The sequence below is a fragment of the Ovis aries genome, chromosome 1 (assembly GCF_016772045.2).
Source record: "Ovis aries strain OAR_USU_Benz2616 breed Rambouillet chromosome 1, ARS-UI_Ramb_v3.0, whole genome shotgun sequence".
NCBI lineage: Eukaryota > Metazoa > Chordata > Mammalia > Artiodactyla > Bovidae > Ovis > Ovis aries.
The window spans coordinates 23,170,857-23,184,964 of NC_056054.1; the positions used below are offsets into that span (position 1 = coordinate 23,170,857).

General features: G+C 47.1%; 1 protein-coding gene across 2 annotated transcripts in view; it reads right to left on the bottom strand.

The window, feature by feature from the left end:
* The window catches only part of AGBL4 (AGBL carboxypeptidase 4), a 1,492,749-nt gene that overhangs the window by 148,129 nt on the left and 1,330,512 nt on the right, over positions 1-14,108 (bottom strand). For both annotated transcript variants that reach the window (XM_060408815.1, XM_060408814.1), the window contains exon 7: positions 8,256-8,345. In XM_060408815.1, coding sequence (XP_060264798.1) covers positions 8,256-8,345 — 90 coding nt within the window. The remainder of the gene's footprint in view (positions 1-8,255; positions 8,346-14,108) is intronic.

The following is a 14,108-nucleotide window of genomic DNA, read 5'->3' on the forward strand; positions in this document are numbered from 1 at the left end:
GTGCGTGTGTGTGAGTGTGTGTCCTGGTGTCCTGGTGGTTGTGTGTGTGTGTGTGAGTGTGTGTCCTGGTGTCCTGGTGGTTGTGTGTGTGTGTGTGTGTGAGTGTGTGTCCTGGTGTCCTGGTGGTTGTGTGTGTGTGTGTGTGTGTGTGTGTCCTGGTGTCCTGGTGGTTGTGTGTGTGCGCGTGTGTGTGAGTGTGTGTCCTGGTGTCCTGGTGGTTGTGTGTGTGTGTGAGTGTGTGTCCTGGTGTCCTGGTGGTTGTGTGTGTGTGTGTGTGAGTGTGTGTCCTGGTGTCCTGGTGGTTGTGTGTGTGTGTGAGTGTGAGTGTGTGTCCTGGTGTCCTGGTGGTTGTGTGTGCGTGTGTGTGAGTGTGTGTCCTGGTGTCCTGGTGGTTGTGTGTGTGTGTGTGTGAGTGTGTGTCGTGGTGTCCTGGTGGTTGTGTGTGTGTGTGTGAGTGTGTGTCCTGGTGTCATGGTGGTTGTGTGTGTGTGTGAGTGTGTGTCCTGGTGTCCTGGTGGTTGTGTGTGTGTGTGTGAGTGTGTCCTGGTGTCCTGGTGGTTGTGTGTGTGTGTGTGAGAGTGTGTGTCCTGGTGTCCTGGTGGTTGTGTGTGTGTGTGTGTGAGTGTGTGTCCTGGTGTCCTGGTGGTTGTGTGTGTGTGTGTGAGTGTGTGTCCTGGTGTCCTGGTGGTTGTGTGTGTGTGTGTGTGTGAGTGTGTGTCCTGGTGGTTGTGTGTGTGCGTGTGTGTGAGTGTGTGTCCTGGTGTCCTGGTGGTTGTGTGTGTGTGTGTGTGAGTGTGTGTCCTGGTGTCCTGGTGGTTGTGTGTGTGTGTGTGTGTGAGTGTGTGTCCTGGTGTCCTGGTGGTTGTGTGTGTGTGTGTGTGAGTGTGTGTCTTGGTGTCCTGGTGGTTGTGTGTGTGTGTGTGTGTGAGTGTGTGTCCTGGTGTCCTGGTGGTTGTGTGTGTGCGCGTGTGTGTGAGTGTGTGTCCTGGTGTCCTGGTGGTTGTGTGTGTGTGTGTGTGAGTGTGTGTCTTGGTGTCCTGGTGGTTGTGTGTGTGTGTGTGTGTGAGTGTGTGTCTTGGTGTCCTGGTGGTTGTGTGTGTGTGTGTGTGAGTGTGTGTCCTGGTGTCCTGGTGTGTGTGTGTGTGTGTGTGTGTGTCCTGGTGTCCTGGTGGTTGTGTGTGTGTGTGTGTGTGAGTGTGTGTCCTGGTGTCCTGGTGGTTGTGTGTGTGTGTGTGTGAGTGTGTGTCCTGGTGTCCTGGTGGTTGTGTGTGTGTGTGTGTGAGTGTGTGTCCTGGTGTCCTGGTGGTTGTGTGTGTGTGTGTGTGAGTGTGTGTCCTGGTGTCCTGGTGGTTGTGTGTGTGTGTGTGTGTGTGTGAGTGTGTGTCCTGGTGTCCTGGTGGTTGTGTGTGTGTGTGTGTGTGAGTGTGTGTCTTGGTGTCCTGGTGGTTGTGTGTGTGTGTGTGTGTGTGTGTGTGTGTGAGTGTGTGTCTTGGTGTCCTGGTGGTTGTGTGTGTGTGTGTGTGTGAGTGTGTGTCTTGGTGTCCTGGTGGTTGTGAGTGTGTGTGTGGACACACATGTGTGTTCTCCCCGTCCTTTGCCTGCCCCCACAGGACACCCCTGAGGGGTGAGCTTCCAAGGGAGGGCCTGGTGGGCCCCTTGGCAGCTGGGGCGGGGCTCCATAAATCCTCACAGCAGGCCCTGGAGGGCCAGGTTGGTGCCACTTTATAGGCAGAGAAACAGGCTGAGAGTTAAGGACTTGATGGGGGTCCCAGTGAGGAGATGAGAGCGATAGGACTCTGACTCAGGTGTCCTGGTGGCCGTGCTCAAGTCTGAAACTTCAGCTATGCCCACTGCCCAGCCACCTCCAGAGGGGCGTGTACCTCTCCATGGCAGCCTTTCACACAAGTGGGCTTAAGGATTCATTTACAAAGGGCCTGGAGTGCACAAGTGCTCTGCAGATGGGACTTTGCAGTGAGCCATGTCTCACCAACTCCAGGAAGCTTCAGGGCAGGAACACTCCCTGGACCTGAGATCAAGTCCTGGCCAAACTTCGGACTTGCAGCCGGGCCTCCCAGCAGGAAATGCAAGGGGTGAGCTAATGGCTCTTTTGGGGAAGGAGCCAAGGAAGGAAGGCAGCACACCTGGTACAGGAGTCATGCACCTGGGCTTGGGTTCTCAGTGAGGATCAGAGGAAGCATTCTGGGCACCTGGAAGATGCCCCATTAATGCTGCCTCCCTCACTATAAAGAGTACTTACTCAGCGCTGACTGCACCCCAAGCATCATCTTACATGTTTTATGGACACTAGCTCATTTCATCTCCACAACAACCCTCTGAGGCAGAATTCCTATTATTATTTCCCTTTTGAGAAAAAGGGACTGAGACACGGAGAGGTTGTGGAACATCCCCAAGGTCACTCTGTACCGAGTGGCAGGGCTGAGCTTTAGTTCCAGGCAGCGAGGCTCCAGAGACCCAGTTCACACACACGCTCATACAGGACCATGCGGGAGTGGCCTTGACCTCTCACATTGGAGCTTCAGAGGGAGGACAGTTCAGCTGCCCAGAGGCCAAGAGTGGGGGTTTGCAGAAGCAGCCCCCCCACCCCCAAGCAGAGCCTTGAGAAAGTCACAGCCCTGCCCCCTAAATGCCACCCACGCCGAGCTCTGCCACAACAGGACTTCACTGTGCTCCCAGCAGCAGGTGCAGCAGCAGCTCGGCTGCGGAACCGAGGTCCCAGCCAGATGGGGATGACCAGGCCTCGCATGTCTGTCCTCTGCTCAAGGTCACTGAGCCAGTTAATGGGGAAAAAGAGTTAACAGAACCAAAGGTTCTCATCCTCCCAGGCCTTAGATTCTATTGCCCTCCCCAGAACAAGGGAGGCTGGGGAGGGGTCCAGCTGAGACCTGGGTCTGGGGAAGAGAGCCTGAGCTGAGCCCCGTGCAGCTGTAGTCTGGGGTGTCCCCAGGGGGCTGGGAGACCCTCAGGGAAGACCCTGCCTCCGTTTCTCACTGGCTAAGTGGGGGAATGTTGCTTGCGTTCAGCTGTCTCAGAAGGATGAATTGTGTGTCTCAAGGGACAGTTACAGAGATGGGGACAGAGGAAGAGCAGGACCTGGGAGACAGGCCCCAGGGCCACATCCGCCATGAATTAGCTGTGTGGTCCTGGGTGAGCCACCTCACCCCCTGAGCCTGTGTTGTCTCACCTGCACACGCACATTGGATGCTGTGGGGCAGCCTGAGCACTGAGTTCTTCCAGGTAAGAAGCTTGGCCTTCTAGTGCTTCCCACCCCTGAGAGGGTAAAGGCTTGGGAGACCCAACTTCAAAGCTCTTCCTGCACTTTGCTGACTGTGTGAACTGGAGGTTCCTCTTTCTGAACTCAGATTTAGTATTCTAAGCCAAGACAGAGCTTGCTCCTCAAACAGTCCCACAAGGGACAATGCCCATTTCACAAATGCAGAAAATGGCACTCTAAGATCCAGCCCTGGGCCTCAAAAAGCTCAGGTTTAAAGGGAGAACAAAAAAATGCAAAACAAACATGCAACAAATCAGGGCGAAAAAGATGACTGTTGAGCAACCCACAATGCAGACTCAAGGCAGGGGGCTGAAGAGAGTGGGCCAGGGTCCCAGTTCAGTTCGGTTGCTCTGTCATGTCCGACTCTTTGTGACCCCGTGGGCTGCAGCACGCCAGGATTCCCTGTCCTTCACCATCTCCCAGAGCTTCTTCAAACTCATGTCCATTGAGTCGGTGATGCCATCTAACCATCTCATCCTCTGTCATCCCCTTCTCCTCCTGCCTCCAATCTTTCCAGCATCAGGGTCTTTTCTAGTGAGTCGGTTCTTTGCATCAGGTGGCCAAAGTATTGGAGCTTCAGCTTCAGTATCAGTCTTTCCAATGAATATTCAGGACTGATTTCCTGTAGGATGGACTGGTTGGATCTCTTTGCTGTCCAAGGGACACTCTAAAGTCTTCTCCAGCACCACAGTTCAAAAGCATCAGTTCTTTGGAAATCAGCTTTCTTTATGCTCCAACTCTCACACCCATACACGACTACTGGAAAAACCACAGCTTTGACTAGATGGACCTTTGTTGGCAAAGTAATATCTCTGCTTTTCAATATGCTGTCTAGGTTGGTCATAGTTTTTCTTCCAAGGAGCAAGCGTCTTTTAATTTCATGGCTGCAGTCACCATCTGCAGTGATTTTGGAGTCCAAGAAAATAAAATCTGTCACTGTTTCCACTTTTCCCCTATCTATTTACATGAAGTGATGGGACCGGATGCCACGATCTTCGGTTTTTGAATGTTGAGCTTTAAGGCAGCTTTTTCACTCTCCACTTTCACTTTCATCAGAAGGTTCTTTAGTTCTTCTTTGCTTTTTGCCATAAAGGTGGTGTCATCTGCATATCTGAGGTTATTCATATTTCTCCCAGCAATATGGATTCCAGCTTGTGCTTCATCCAGCCTGGCATTTTGCATGATGTACTCTGCATAGAAGTTAAATAATCAGGGTGACAATATACAGCCTTGACATACTCCTTTCCCAATTTGGAACCGGTGTGTTATTCCATGTCCAGTTCTAACTATTGCTTCTTGACCTGCATACAGATTTCTTAGGAGGCAGATAAGGTGGGCTGGTATTCCCATCTCTTGAAGAATTTTCCAGTTTGTTATTATCCACACAAAGGCTTTCGTGTAGTGAATAAAGCAGAAGTAGGTGTTTTTCAGGAACTCTCTTGCTTTTTCTATAATCCAGTGGATGCTGTCAATTTGATCTCAGGTGTCTCTGCCTTTTCTAAATCCAGTTTGAACATCTGGAAATTCTTGGTTCATGTACTGTTGAAGCCTGACTTGGAGGATTTTGAGCAGCTAGTGTGTGAGATGAGTGCAATTGTGCAGCAGTTTGAACATCCGTTGGCCCAGAGCAGGTACTTGAAATGAACCTTGGGAGAGGAGCGGGTGTTTGCCAGGTGGCAAGGAGTAGGCACAAGACCTCCTAGGCAGAGAAGCAGCAGATGCAGAAGCCCAGCGGTGGGAAGAAGAGAGTTCTTCCAGGGATTAGGTTGTGTGTGGAACTGGCATATAGTGAGTGGCAAGAGCCAGGTCATGGAGAATTGTCAATGTCATGCTGAGGAGTTTGGAGGTGACCTTGAAAAGGTGGTGGAAGGCATTCAAAATCTCTGCCAAAGACTAAAGAGCTGGTTGAAAACCTGCAGTACAGCAGTGAGTCCATTGATACACTCAGCACCACTCAGACTCCTTTTGGGTGAAGGCAGGGTCAATGGAGAGAGCACTTGAGAACTACAGACTTCTGTGCTTCAGGCCTCATCTGTAAAAGGGATGGTGACCCTGCCCTCTGTCTGCTGCCCACAGACGGAGCAGGTATGGGAGTTTGGGCTGCCAGGGATAAAGTATCAATAGTAAGGCTATTGTCTTTTCACAAACAAGGACAAAATTGTTGCATCTGATCAGCTGGGGGAATAGGGCTGCTGCCAGGATTAGTAACTGACAGATGGCTGCCAGTAAAGGAGGTGGTACAATCCGGATGGCACTGGGAGAGGTTATTGCAAGGACGGGGGAAGAAGGAAGCTGGAAGTGAGATGCCAAGCAAGCAGCTAAGGTGGCTGACCGGGGGATCCAGAACCACTAGCCAAGCCTCTGAGCTTCTTGTCTTTGGGTGATCACTCCCTCCCTCTGAAGCTCAGGCTCCTTGTCTGAAACAAAGAGGGAGGCAGTGGTGCCTGACCAGGCCCTGTAAGAACCTGAACTGGGAAAAGAAGACCCTATGTGTTTGTAGAGTGCCTTATAGTTTACAAAGCAGATTACCTGCCTCCTCTTCTCAGGTCCCCATGAGGAAGGGGTGACATCTGCTGAGGGTCTGCTGCATGCCAGGCATAGGACTGGGTGTTTGTTTACATTAATCTCATGCCAGCTTCATAACAGCCATTGCTGTATTGGTATTGGTATATTGGGCTGCCCAAAATGTTCATTTGGCTTTTTCCATGAGATGTAATGAAAAACCCAAATGAACTTTTGGGCCAATCCATTATTATTTACAATAGAGGAAACTGGACTGCTAGGAAGTGGCAGAGCCAGTATTTGATCCCAAGACTGTCTGATGACAAGTAGCCATTATTTCCAGAGCACCATGCTGCCTCACCTCTATTGGTTTTATCATATCCTTTTGACCTCATGGTCATTTTGAGACAAAAATGAGATAAATTACTTAACTTTTCCAAAATTCTGTTTTTTCATATGTAAAAGTACAGCTAATATTAGTTTCTCTGACATAGAAAATATAATCAAATAAATCCAAAATATTAGGTTAAATCAACGAAATAACATAAAATATGTAAAGTGCTTAGAATAGCACTTGGCCAAGCTTCCCTGTCCTTCATCATCTCCCCAAGTTTGCTCAGATTCATGCCCATTGAGTTGGTGATACCATCCAACCATCTTATCCTCTGTTGCTGCTTTCTCCTGCCCTCAATCTTTCCCAGCATCAGGGTCTTTTCCAATGACTTTTCGTATCAGGTGGCCAAAATATTGGAGCTTCAGCTTCAGCTTCAGCCCTTCCAATGAATATTCAGGGTTTGTTTCCTTTAGGATTGATGGGTTTGATCTCCTTGCAGTCCAAGGGACTTTCTAAAGTCTTCTCCAACACCACAGTTCCAAAGCATCAATTCTTTGGCACTCAGCTTTCTTTATGGTCCAACTCTCACATCCATACATTACTACTGGAAAAAACATACCTTTGACTATATGGACCTTTGTTGGCAAACTGATGTCTCTGCTTTTTAATATGTTATCTAGGTTTCTCATAGCTTTTCTTCCAAGGAACAAGTGTATTTTAATTTTGTGACTGCAGTCACCATCTGCAGTGATTTTGGAGTCCAAGAAAATAAAATCTGTCACTGTTTCCATTTTTTCCTTATCTATTTGCCATGAAATGATGTGACCTGATGCCATGATTTTAGTTTTTTGAATGTTGAGTTTTAAACTGGCTTCTTCACTCTCCTCTTTCACCCTCATCAACAGGCTCTTTAGTTCCTCTTCACTTGTTGCCATTAGAGTGGTATCATCTACATATCTGAGGTTGTTTATGTTTATATTGCTACTAATTGATACACACACACACACACACACACATATATATATATACACATGCATGTATATATACTGCTGGCTAAACATATATTTTATATGTTAACAGTAGTCATGTATGGATGTGAGAGTTGGACTGTGAAGAAAGCTGAGCGCTGAAGAATTGATGCTTTTGAACTGTGGTGTTGGAGAAGACTCTTGAGAGTCCCTTGGACTGCAAGGAGATCCAACCAGTCCATCCTAAAGGAGATCAGTCCTGGGTGTTCATTGGAAGGAATGATGCTGAAGCTGAAACTCCAGTACTTTAGCCACCTCATGCAAAGAGCTGACTCATTGGAAAAGACTCTGACGCTAGGAGGGATTGGGGGCAGGAGGAGAAGGGGATGACCAACGATGAGATGGCTGGATGGTATCACCGACTCAATGGACATGAGTTTGAGTGAACTCCGGGAGTTGGTGATGGACAGGGAGGCCTGGCGTGCTGCAGTTCTTGGGGTCTCAAAGAGTCGGACATGACCGAGCGACTGAACTGAAATGAACTGAACTGACTAATAAATAAAAGTTCAATCTTAAAAAGATATATTTGAGAAGAGAAATTACCTCTGGTTGTCTGATATGAAGCATGCATTCCTGGTCACGATAAGTATTTCAAAAGTCATTAAGTGACTGATTGAATGAACAAGTAAATAGATAATTTTCAATTCTTACTTTCCCAGTCTACCACACTTTTGTCAATATACACATTGACCTGGGACCAGATTTTGTTTTCTTTTTTCTTTCTGGTGGTGATAGCGGGTGGGAGGAGGCCAGATTTTTAATTTTTGTAAACTCCTGGAGACTAGTGAAACCGAGCTAGGCACTGCGACCACTCTGTAACTCATCCTCAGTGTGGCAACCACAGAAGAACTACACTGAGTCCTTCCTATTCGTCTGCACACCTGTCTTTTCCTTCACCCCTTCTTCCACGCGTACATGTAGTCCATAAACATTTAGTGAAACAACTACTAATGGGGATCAGGCGTAGCCTCTTGAGAAGTGAAGTCAGTTTTCACCCAGGATAAGGACGCTGCATGTGGCCACATGGTCCCAGAGGCCATCGGTGCCCCCATTGGAGGCGGGGGGAGGCACAGTATGCTCATGAGATCTTGCAACTCACCTTGACAGACAAATGAAGAGGGTGTTTCCCCTGGGTGGACTCGTCCTGTGATGAATACCACCTTCTGCTCTGCCCCCTCCCGAAGGTTGTCTGGAAGATAAAGAGGAGGAAGGTTGCTAAGGAGGAGGGGAAATTTCAGAGAGGAGTTGTTATGTGGGGCAAAGACGGAGGAAAACGGTTCTCTCCATTTCTCTCTTAAATCATTGGGTTTAATGATTCGCGTTTGCTCAGCCTCTAAGGCCTAGCCATTGCTGATGAATTATTGTATTACGTCCCTTGTTACCCAATATTAAAAACCACATTCCTGTTCTTTTGTGCAGTTGACCATATTAGTAGTACAATCATCTAAAGAAGTCCTATGAGCAAAATCAAATCCCAGATGCACTGACTGTGAAACTAGGCAAGTTATGTATCCTGAGATTCAGTGTGCTACTCTATAAATGTGGATAATAAGATTTTCTTCATAGGGTTGTCATAATTAAATAGGTTTACATATTGCTGAGTACACAGTAAAAATTCAGTAAATGATGGAGTAAAGAAGGTAGCTATTTACATTAGTAATAACAGCTGCCATTTAATTAGCAACTGGTATTAGGCAGGTTGTATACATTATTTATTATCCTTACAGAAACATGGCAATCAATACTCCTTTTATTAGGGCAGAAACTGAGGCTCAGACAGCTTATATAATTTGTTCAGGTTCTATCTACACAGCTACATAGAGTAGAGCTGAGATTAGAATCCAGTTCTATTTGGCCTTGATGAAATAAAAGGGCCCAGATTTCTCTTTCATCTTAAACAACTAGAAGTTTGTACAAGATACACAAGACAACTGTTTTCGGACAGTGAACAAGAGTCAGTGCAAGACTCATTCCTGAGAAGAGGGAAACCAGTGAGGTGCACCTATGGCTGTCCCAGCTGTTTGCCTGGAGGCCCACCCCAGGCCAAAGGGCAGAGAGGCGTGTCCTGACAGAGCAGAGACATCTCACTCAGACGGAAGTCAGGGAGTCTGAAACAGGTAGTAGTTGCGGGGAAACTGTACATTTCAGAGGAAAGGGAGCACTGTAGAGAAAAATTCCAAAATCCATGAAGAGCTCCTCAGGAGTCTTTGCTGGGTCCCAAGATGTACATAAATGAGGTGAATCTCCATGGCAACGATGCCATGAAAAAATGATCAGGGAGTGGTGAACTGCACATTCTCAGGGTTCATAGAAGGGTGGGAGCCATCTGAAATCCCACCTTCAAAGTAAAAGTCTGCGTTAACCATTCAGGACATTCAGAATCCAGAAGGGGCCACACCTTTGCGGTGTGGCTAAACCACTCTAGACTCTAACAAAATTTTAACGTAAATCTCAAAAGGATTGAACTGAACAAAATGATTTGACCATCTGCTCTTTAAAGGAAGACAACTAAATCTAGATAGTCAACAATGCATAATTCACAATATTCAGCATCCAATAAAAATTATTAGACATATAAAGAAGTATTTAGAAAATTATGGGCCAAAATCAGAGTCCAAGCTCTTGCTGACTCTACAGAAGTTTCAACGGTGTAATAACATTTAGCTATTGCACATGTGTGCTCAGCTGCTTCAGTCGTGTCTGACTTTTTGCAACCCTTATGGACTGTAGCCCACCAGGCTCTTTTTGTCCATGGGATTCTCTAAGCAAGAATACTGGAGTGGGGTGCCATGCCCTCCTCCAGGGGATCTTCCTGACCCAGGTCTCTTACATCTCCTGCATCAGCAGAAGGGTTCTTTACCACTAGCGCCACCTGGTAAACACAATGATATTATTAGACAAGAGCAGTAGCCAAGAGTGACATTCCCAGAAAGGAGGGTCAGGAAGAGGGTACTTGGACACAGGCAGAAGAATGGCTGATTGACACAGAACAATGAACCAAAGGAAACAGAGAAATGAGCACTGAATGGAGTTGGATTACAACATCCCATCTAGGTTAGAGGATACTCTGGAGGGAGAGGGGAGGTAGAGATCACCAACAGGCTTTCTTCTTCTGCAATGCTAGGGGCAGGTTATTTTGAATGTGGTTCATGATCCCAACAGTTGATGTACCAAGTCAGGGACTAAAAGTTAAAAAAAAACAAAAACAAAAAACAAAAAACAAGACTAACCCTATTAAGCCTAGATCTGAAGGCTTAGGACTTGCTTGGTCTATTGGATGACCACAATTGAGGTCTCTGCTTCCCTAATGCTGCTGCTAACTGCTGCTAAGTCGCTTCAGTTGTGTCTGACTCTGTGTGACCCCATAGAGGGCAGCCCATCCCTGGATTCTCCAGGCAAGAATACTGGAGTGGGTTGCCATTTCCTTCTCCAGTGCATGAAAGTGAAAAGTGAAAGTGAAGTCCCTCAGTCACGTCTGACTCCTAGCAACCCCATGGACTGCAGCCTACCAGGCTCCTCCATCCATGGGATTTTCCAAGCAAGAGTGCTGGAGTGGGGTGCCATTGCCTTCTCCGACAATTGCCTTCTGCTTCCCTAATACTAGGTCCCAAAATACAACAAGACATATGATGAAGCCAAAATACATTCTTGAGAACTCACTCTGTGCTTGGCTCTATGCTAAGCATTTTTATGAGCAAAGGGAGAGAGAGACAGCTCACCTGCCTTTAAGAAGTTTATGGTTTAAAAAAGGAGTTCAATACATGAGCACTTCTTGGACTGCATATAAGCTCCTCAAGGGAGAAACTGTGACTTTCATGGTATATATTTAATGTCTTTCCCAGGACCCTGTGTAAAGTAGGTGCTCAGGAAATGGCTATTGAATTAATAAATATAATATACTCATATAGATCATGGTTTATAAAGAAATTTAGACACATCATCTTACTTAATCTTCATAATGCCTCTGTGAGGAAGACAGTATCAACCACATTTTACAAGCGAGGAGACTGAGGCTCACAGAAGGAGGGGACACGTCCAAGGTCACGTAGGAGCAGTGGCAGAGTCCCAGGCTAGTGCCCTTTCGCTACCCCATCTGTCTCCTCCTGAATCCGCTAACAGCAGTATTAGCTTCTACATCTACTGTGTTTCCATCTACAGTGCACACAAGAGAGTTTGCTTTCATTCCTTATTGCTGGTGGGAGTTGAGCTATGTCTTAGTATTTATGTCGCTTTTTCGCTTAAAATACAAAAGACAAAAACACCACCAAGCCCTTTTCAAAAACACTGCCTCACACGGATCCCGTCTTTCCCAGCAGCACAGAAATGATAGATGGCATTACCGAGGCCGCAGTGAAGGCTACCTTTATGGATGTCTCCCCTGACCTGGTATCAACTCAATTGCATTCAGCATTTCTGCTGACCACAGGGAAATGCAAAATGGGCATTCTATTTGCACACTAATTTTACTGAGCCCCTGTGTCTTCATAAAATGATAACGTGGGGCTAATAAAAATCAAGCATCCCGGGTGCTAATATAAGCAAATGTTGATGTAGGCAGGTAACAAATTGCTTTGTCATTTAGGAGGCCGTAAAAGAGCATTATAATCATCTTTAGGCAAAATGGATGGGTCGCCTTTGCTTAGCTTTTAGCTTTCATTTGCAAAATCAATTTAAGGTAATGTAGCAGTTCTGAGGTGGTGTGACATGGGTCTACCCACCCCCCAGCCCCCTTCCTGTCACCAAATCCCTAGACTTGTGCAAAGCCAATTAAATATATTCTTGGTGGAGGCAGCAGGAATGATGAAGGAAGTATGCTTGAACAAAGCCAAGGTTGTGAAGAAGCTGAGCAGTGAGCCCAGGAACAGCACACAAGGGAGGATTGAGTTGGAGGCTTCAGAGGGGGGCACACTCAGTGGTGCAGGGCACTCTCAAGTGGAACCGGGACAGCTGTACTGGGCTCCCCAGTTAACAGACGGTGTTCACAGTCCAATGTATTTTGTGTAGAATCCCAGCACACACACAAACACATGCACAGGCGAAGACCCCTTTGATAGAGGAGTCGTATCTCTCTATCAGCCACCAGTTCCTTATTCAGAAAATGTTTACTGAGCACCAGTTATGTGGCCAGGCACTAGCTATTATTATCTTCATTTTACAGAAAACCAAGGCCAAGAGACAATAAGTGACTTGCCCACAGCTAATGGCCAGCAGAGCCAGAGTTCCCAGCCAGGCAGTCTGATCACACTTGTCTTCGTACCCCCTCTGCCTCTTGTGAAGGAGGATAATAACATTATCCAGTACAGCTGCAGTTAAGTAGCGTATGTTCAGTGCTTACTCGGTGCCAGGCACTCTACATGCATGATGTTTTTTTAATTTCCATGGCTACCCAATGACACATCTACTATTCTTACCCCTATTTTTATAGGAAATTGAGATCTAGCAGGATTAGGGGACTTGTCAAAAACCTGCCTAAGCAACAAATGTGGGGGCCAGGATAAACCCAGGTCTTTATTAATCTCAAATTTATGCACTTAACCACTGTGTCATGCTACCTCTTAGAGATTAGAGTCCTAGTGGTGGTTTTAAAAAATACAGCCACAAATTATTTGCTAATTTCTTTTTGTCAAGGGGTGACCTCCTTTCCCTTCAGAGTGGGCTGATCTTAGAGAGTTGCTCTAACAAATAGACCACTATAGAGGTGATGGTGCCTGGCCTTTGAAACTAGGCTATGAAAAGTCAGTGGCTTCCATCCTGGATGTACTTTCTCTCCCTCTCATTACTTGCTCTGGTTGCCGTAACATGACACCCATACAGCCTGTGGAGAGGGCCTCCTGGAGAGGACCATCCTGCCCCAGGAGACTCCAGCCATGGCCAACAGCCTGCTATCCAGACAAGAATACCGCAGTGGGTAGCCATTCCCTGCTCCAGGGGATCATCCTGACCCAGAGATCAATCCTGGGTTTCCTGCATTGCAGGCAAATTCTTAACAATCTGTGCCACTGTCCCTCATGAGAGACCCCGGGCCAGAATCAGCTGGTTGAGATGCTCTTGCATTCCTGACCCACAGAAACAAAGAGATGATAACTACTGTTTTAAAATGCTGAATTCTAGAGTACTGTGTTAGGCAGCAATAGATAACTAATTAATTCCCCTGGAGATAACTGCAATTCCCCTAGTTGACGGTACAACTTAAGAAACTTTGCATCTCTTCTATTGATGAGTGAGTGAGGACCAGAGCCACAACCTTGGTGTCCGGATGGAGGGAGAATCTCCATCCATCTCATCAGTTACCAAGGAGTGAACCTGTGATTGGTGGAGGTATCAACCAAGATGCCCAGAAGTATCAGAGAGCACCAGCTGAGCCCTCTGAGGACAAAACTCTCCCGGAAGTTCACATTGTTGGTTTTGTTTGCTGTTTCTCCTGACATAACTCTGACAATAACTTGTAAGGGGCAGCAAGGTGTTCTGTGAAGGAAGAAGCAGGTGGGGACCTGGGAAGGGAATGCAGAATGTTACAACAGGAGATGGATTTTTTTAAATAGATAAGCCTTTTCATTTTCTTGAATTTAAGATCCCTGAAGGCATCATGAAGTCAAGAAAGTACTCTCCCATTGATTTCCAAACCACCCCAGTTGCCATCTTGTCTCTCATACTCTGGGACTAAAACAGGTCCACACTGCAAATCAGCTGGAGAAAAGGAAACCCTGGCAGCAACCACAGCACACTCTGGCCTAGAACAGCCTTGTCACCAACCTCCCTGGGCTGGCACCATCCTCACCAGCCCATCCTCCGCCCAGTCACCAAAGTGGTCTTTCCAAAACGCAAACAGGAGCACACCACTCCCTCTGCTTACATGTCGTGGGCAGCACTCTGCTGTCCTCTGGGCAAGCCCAGCCTCCTTTGTCTGGCATCCTCGCTCTCGGATAGTGGGCGGCCGCTCGCCTCTCCAGCC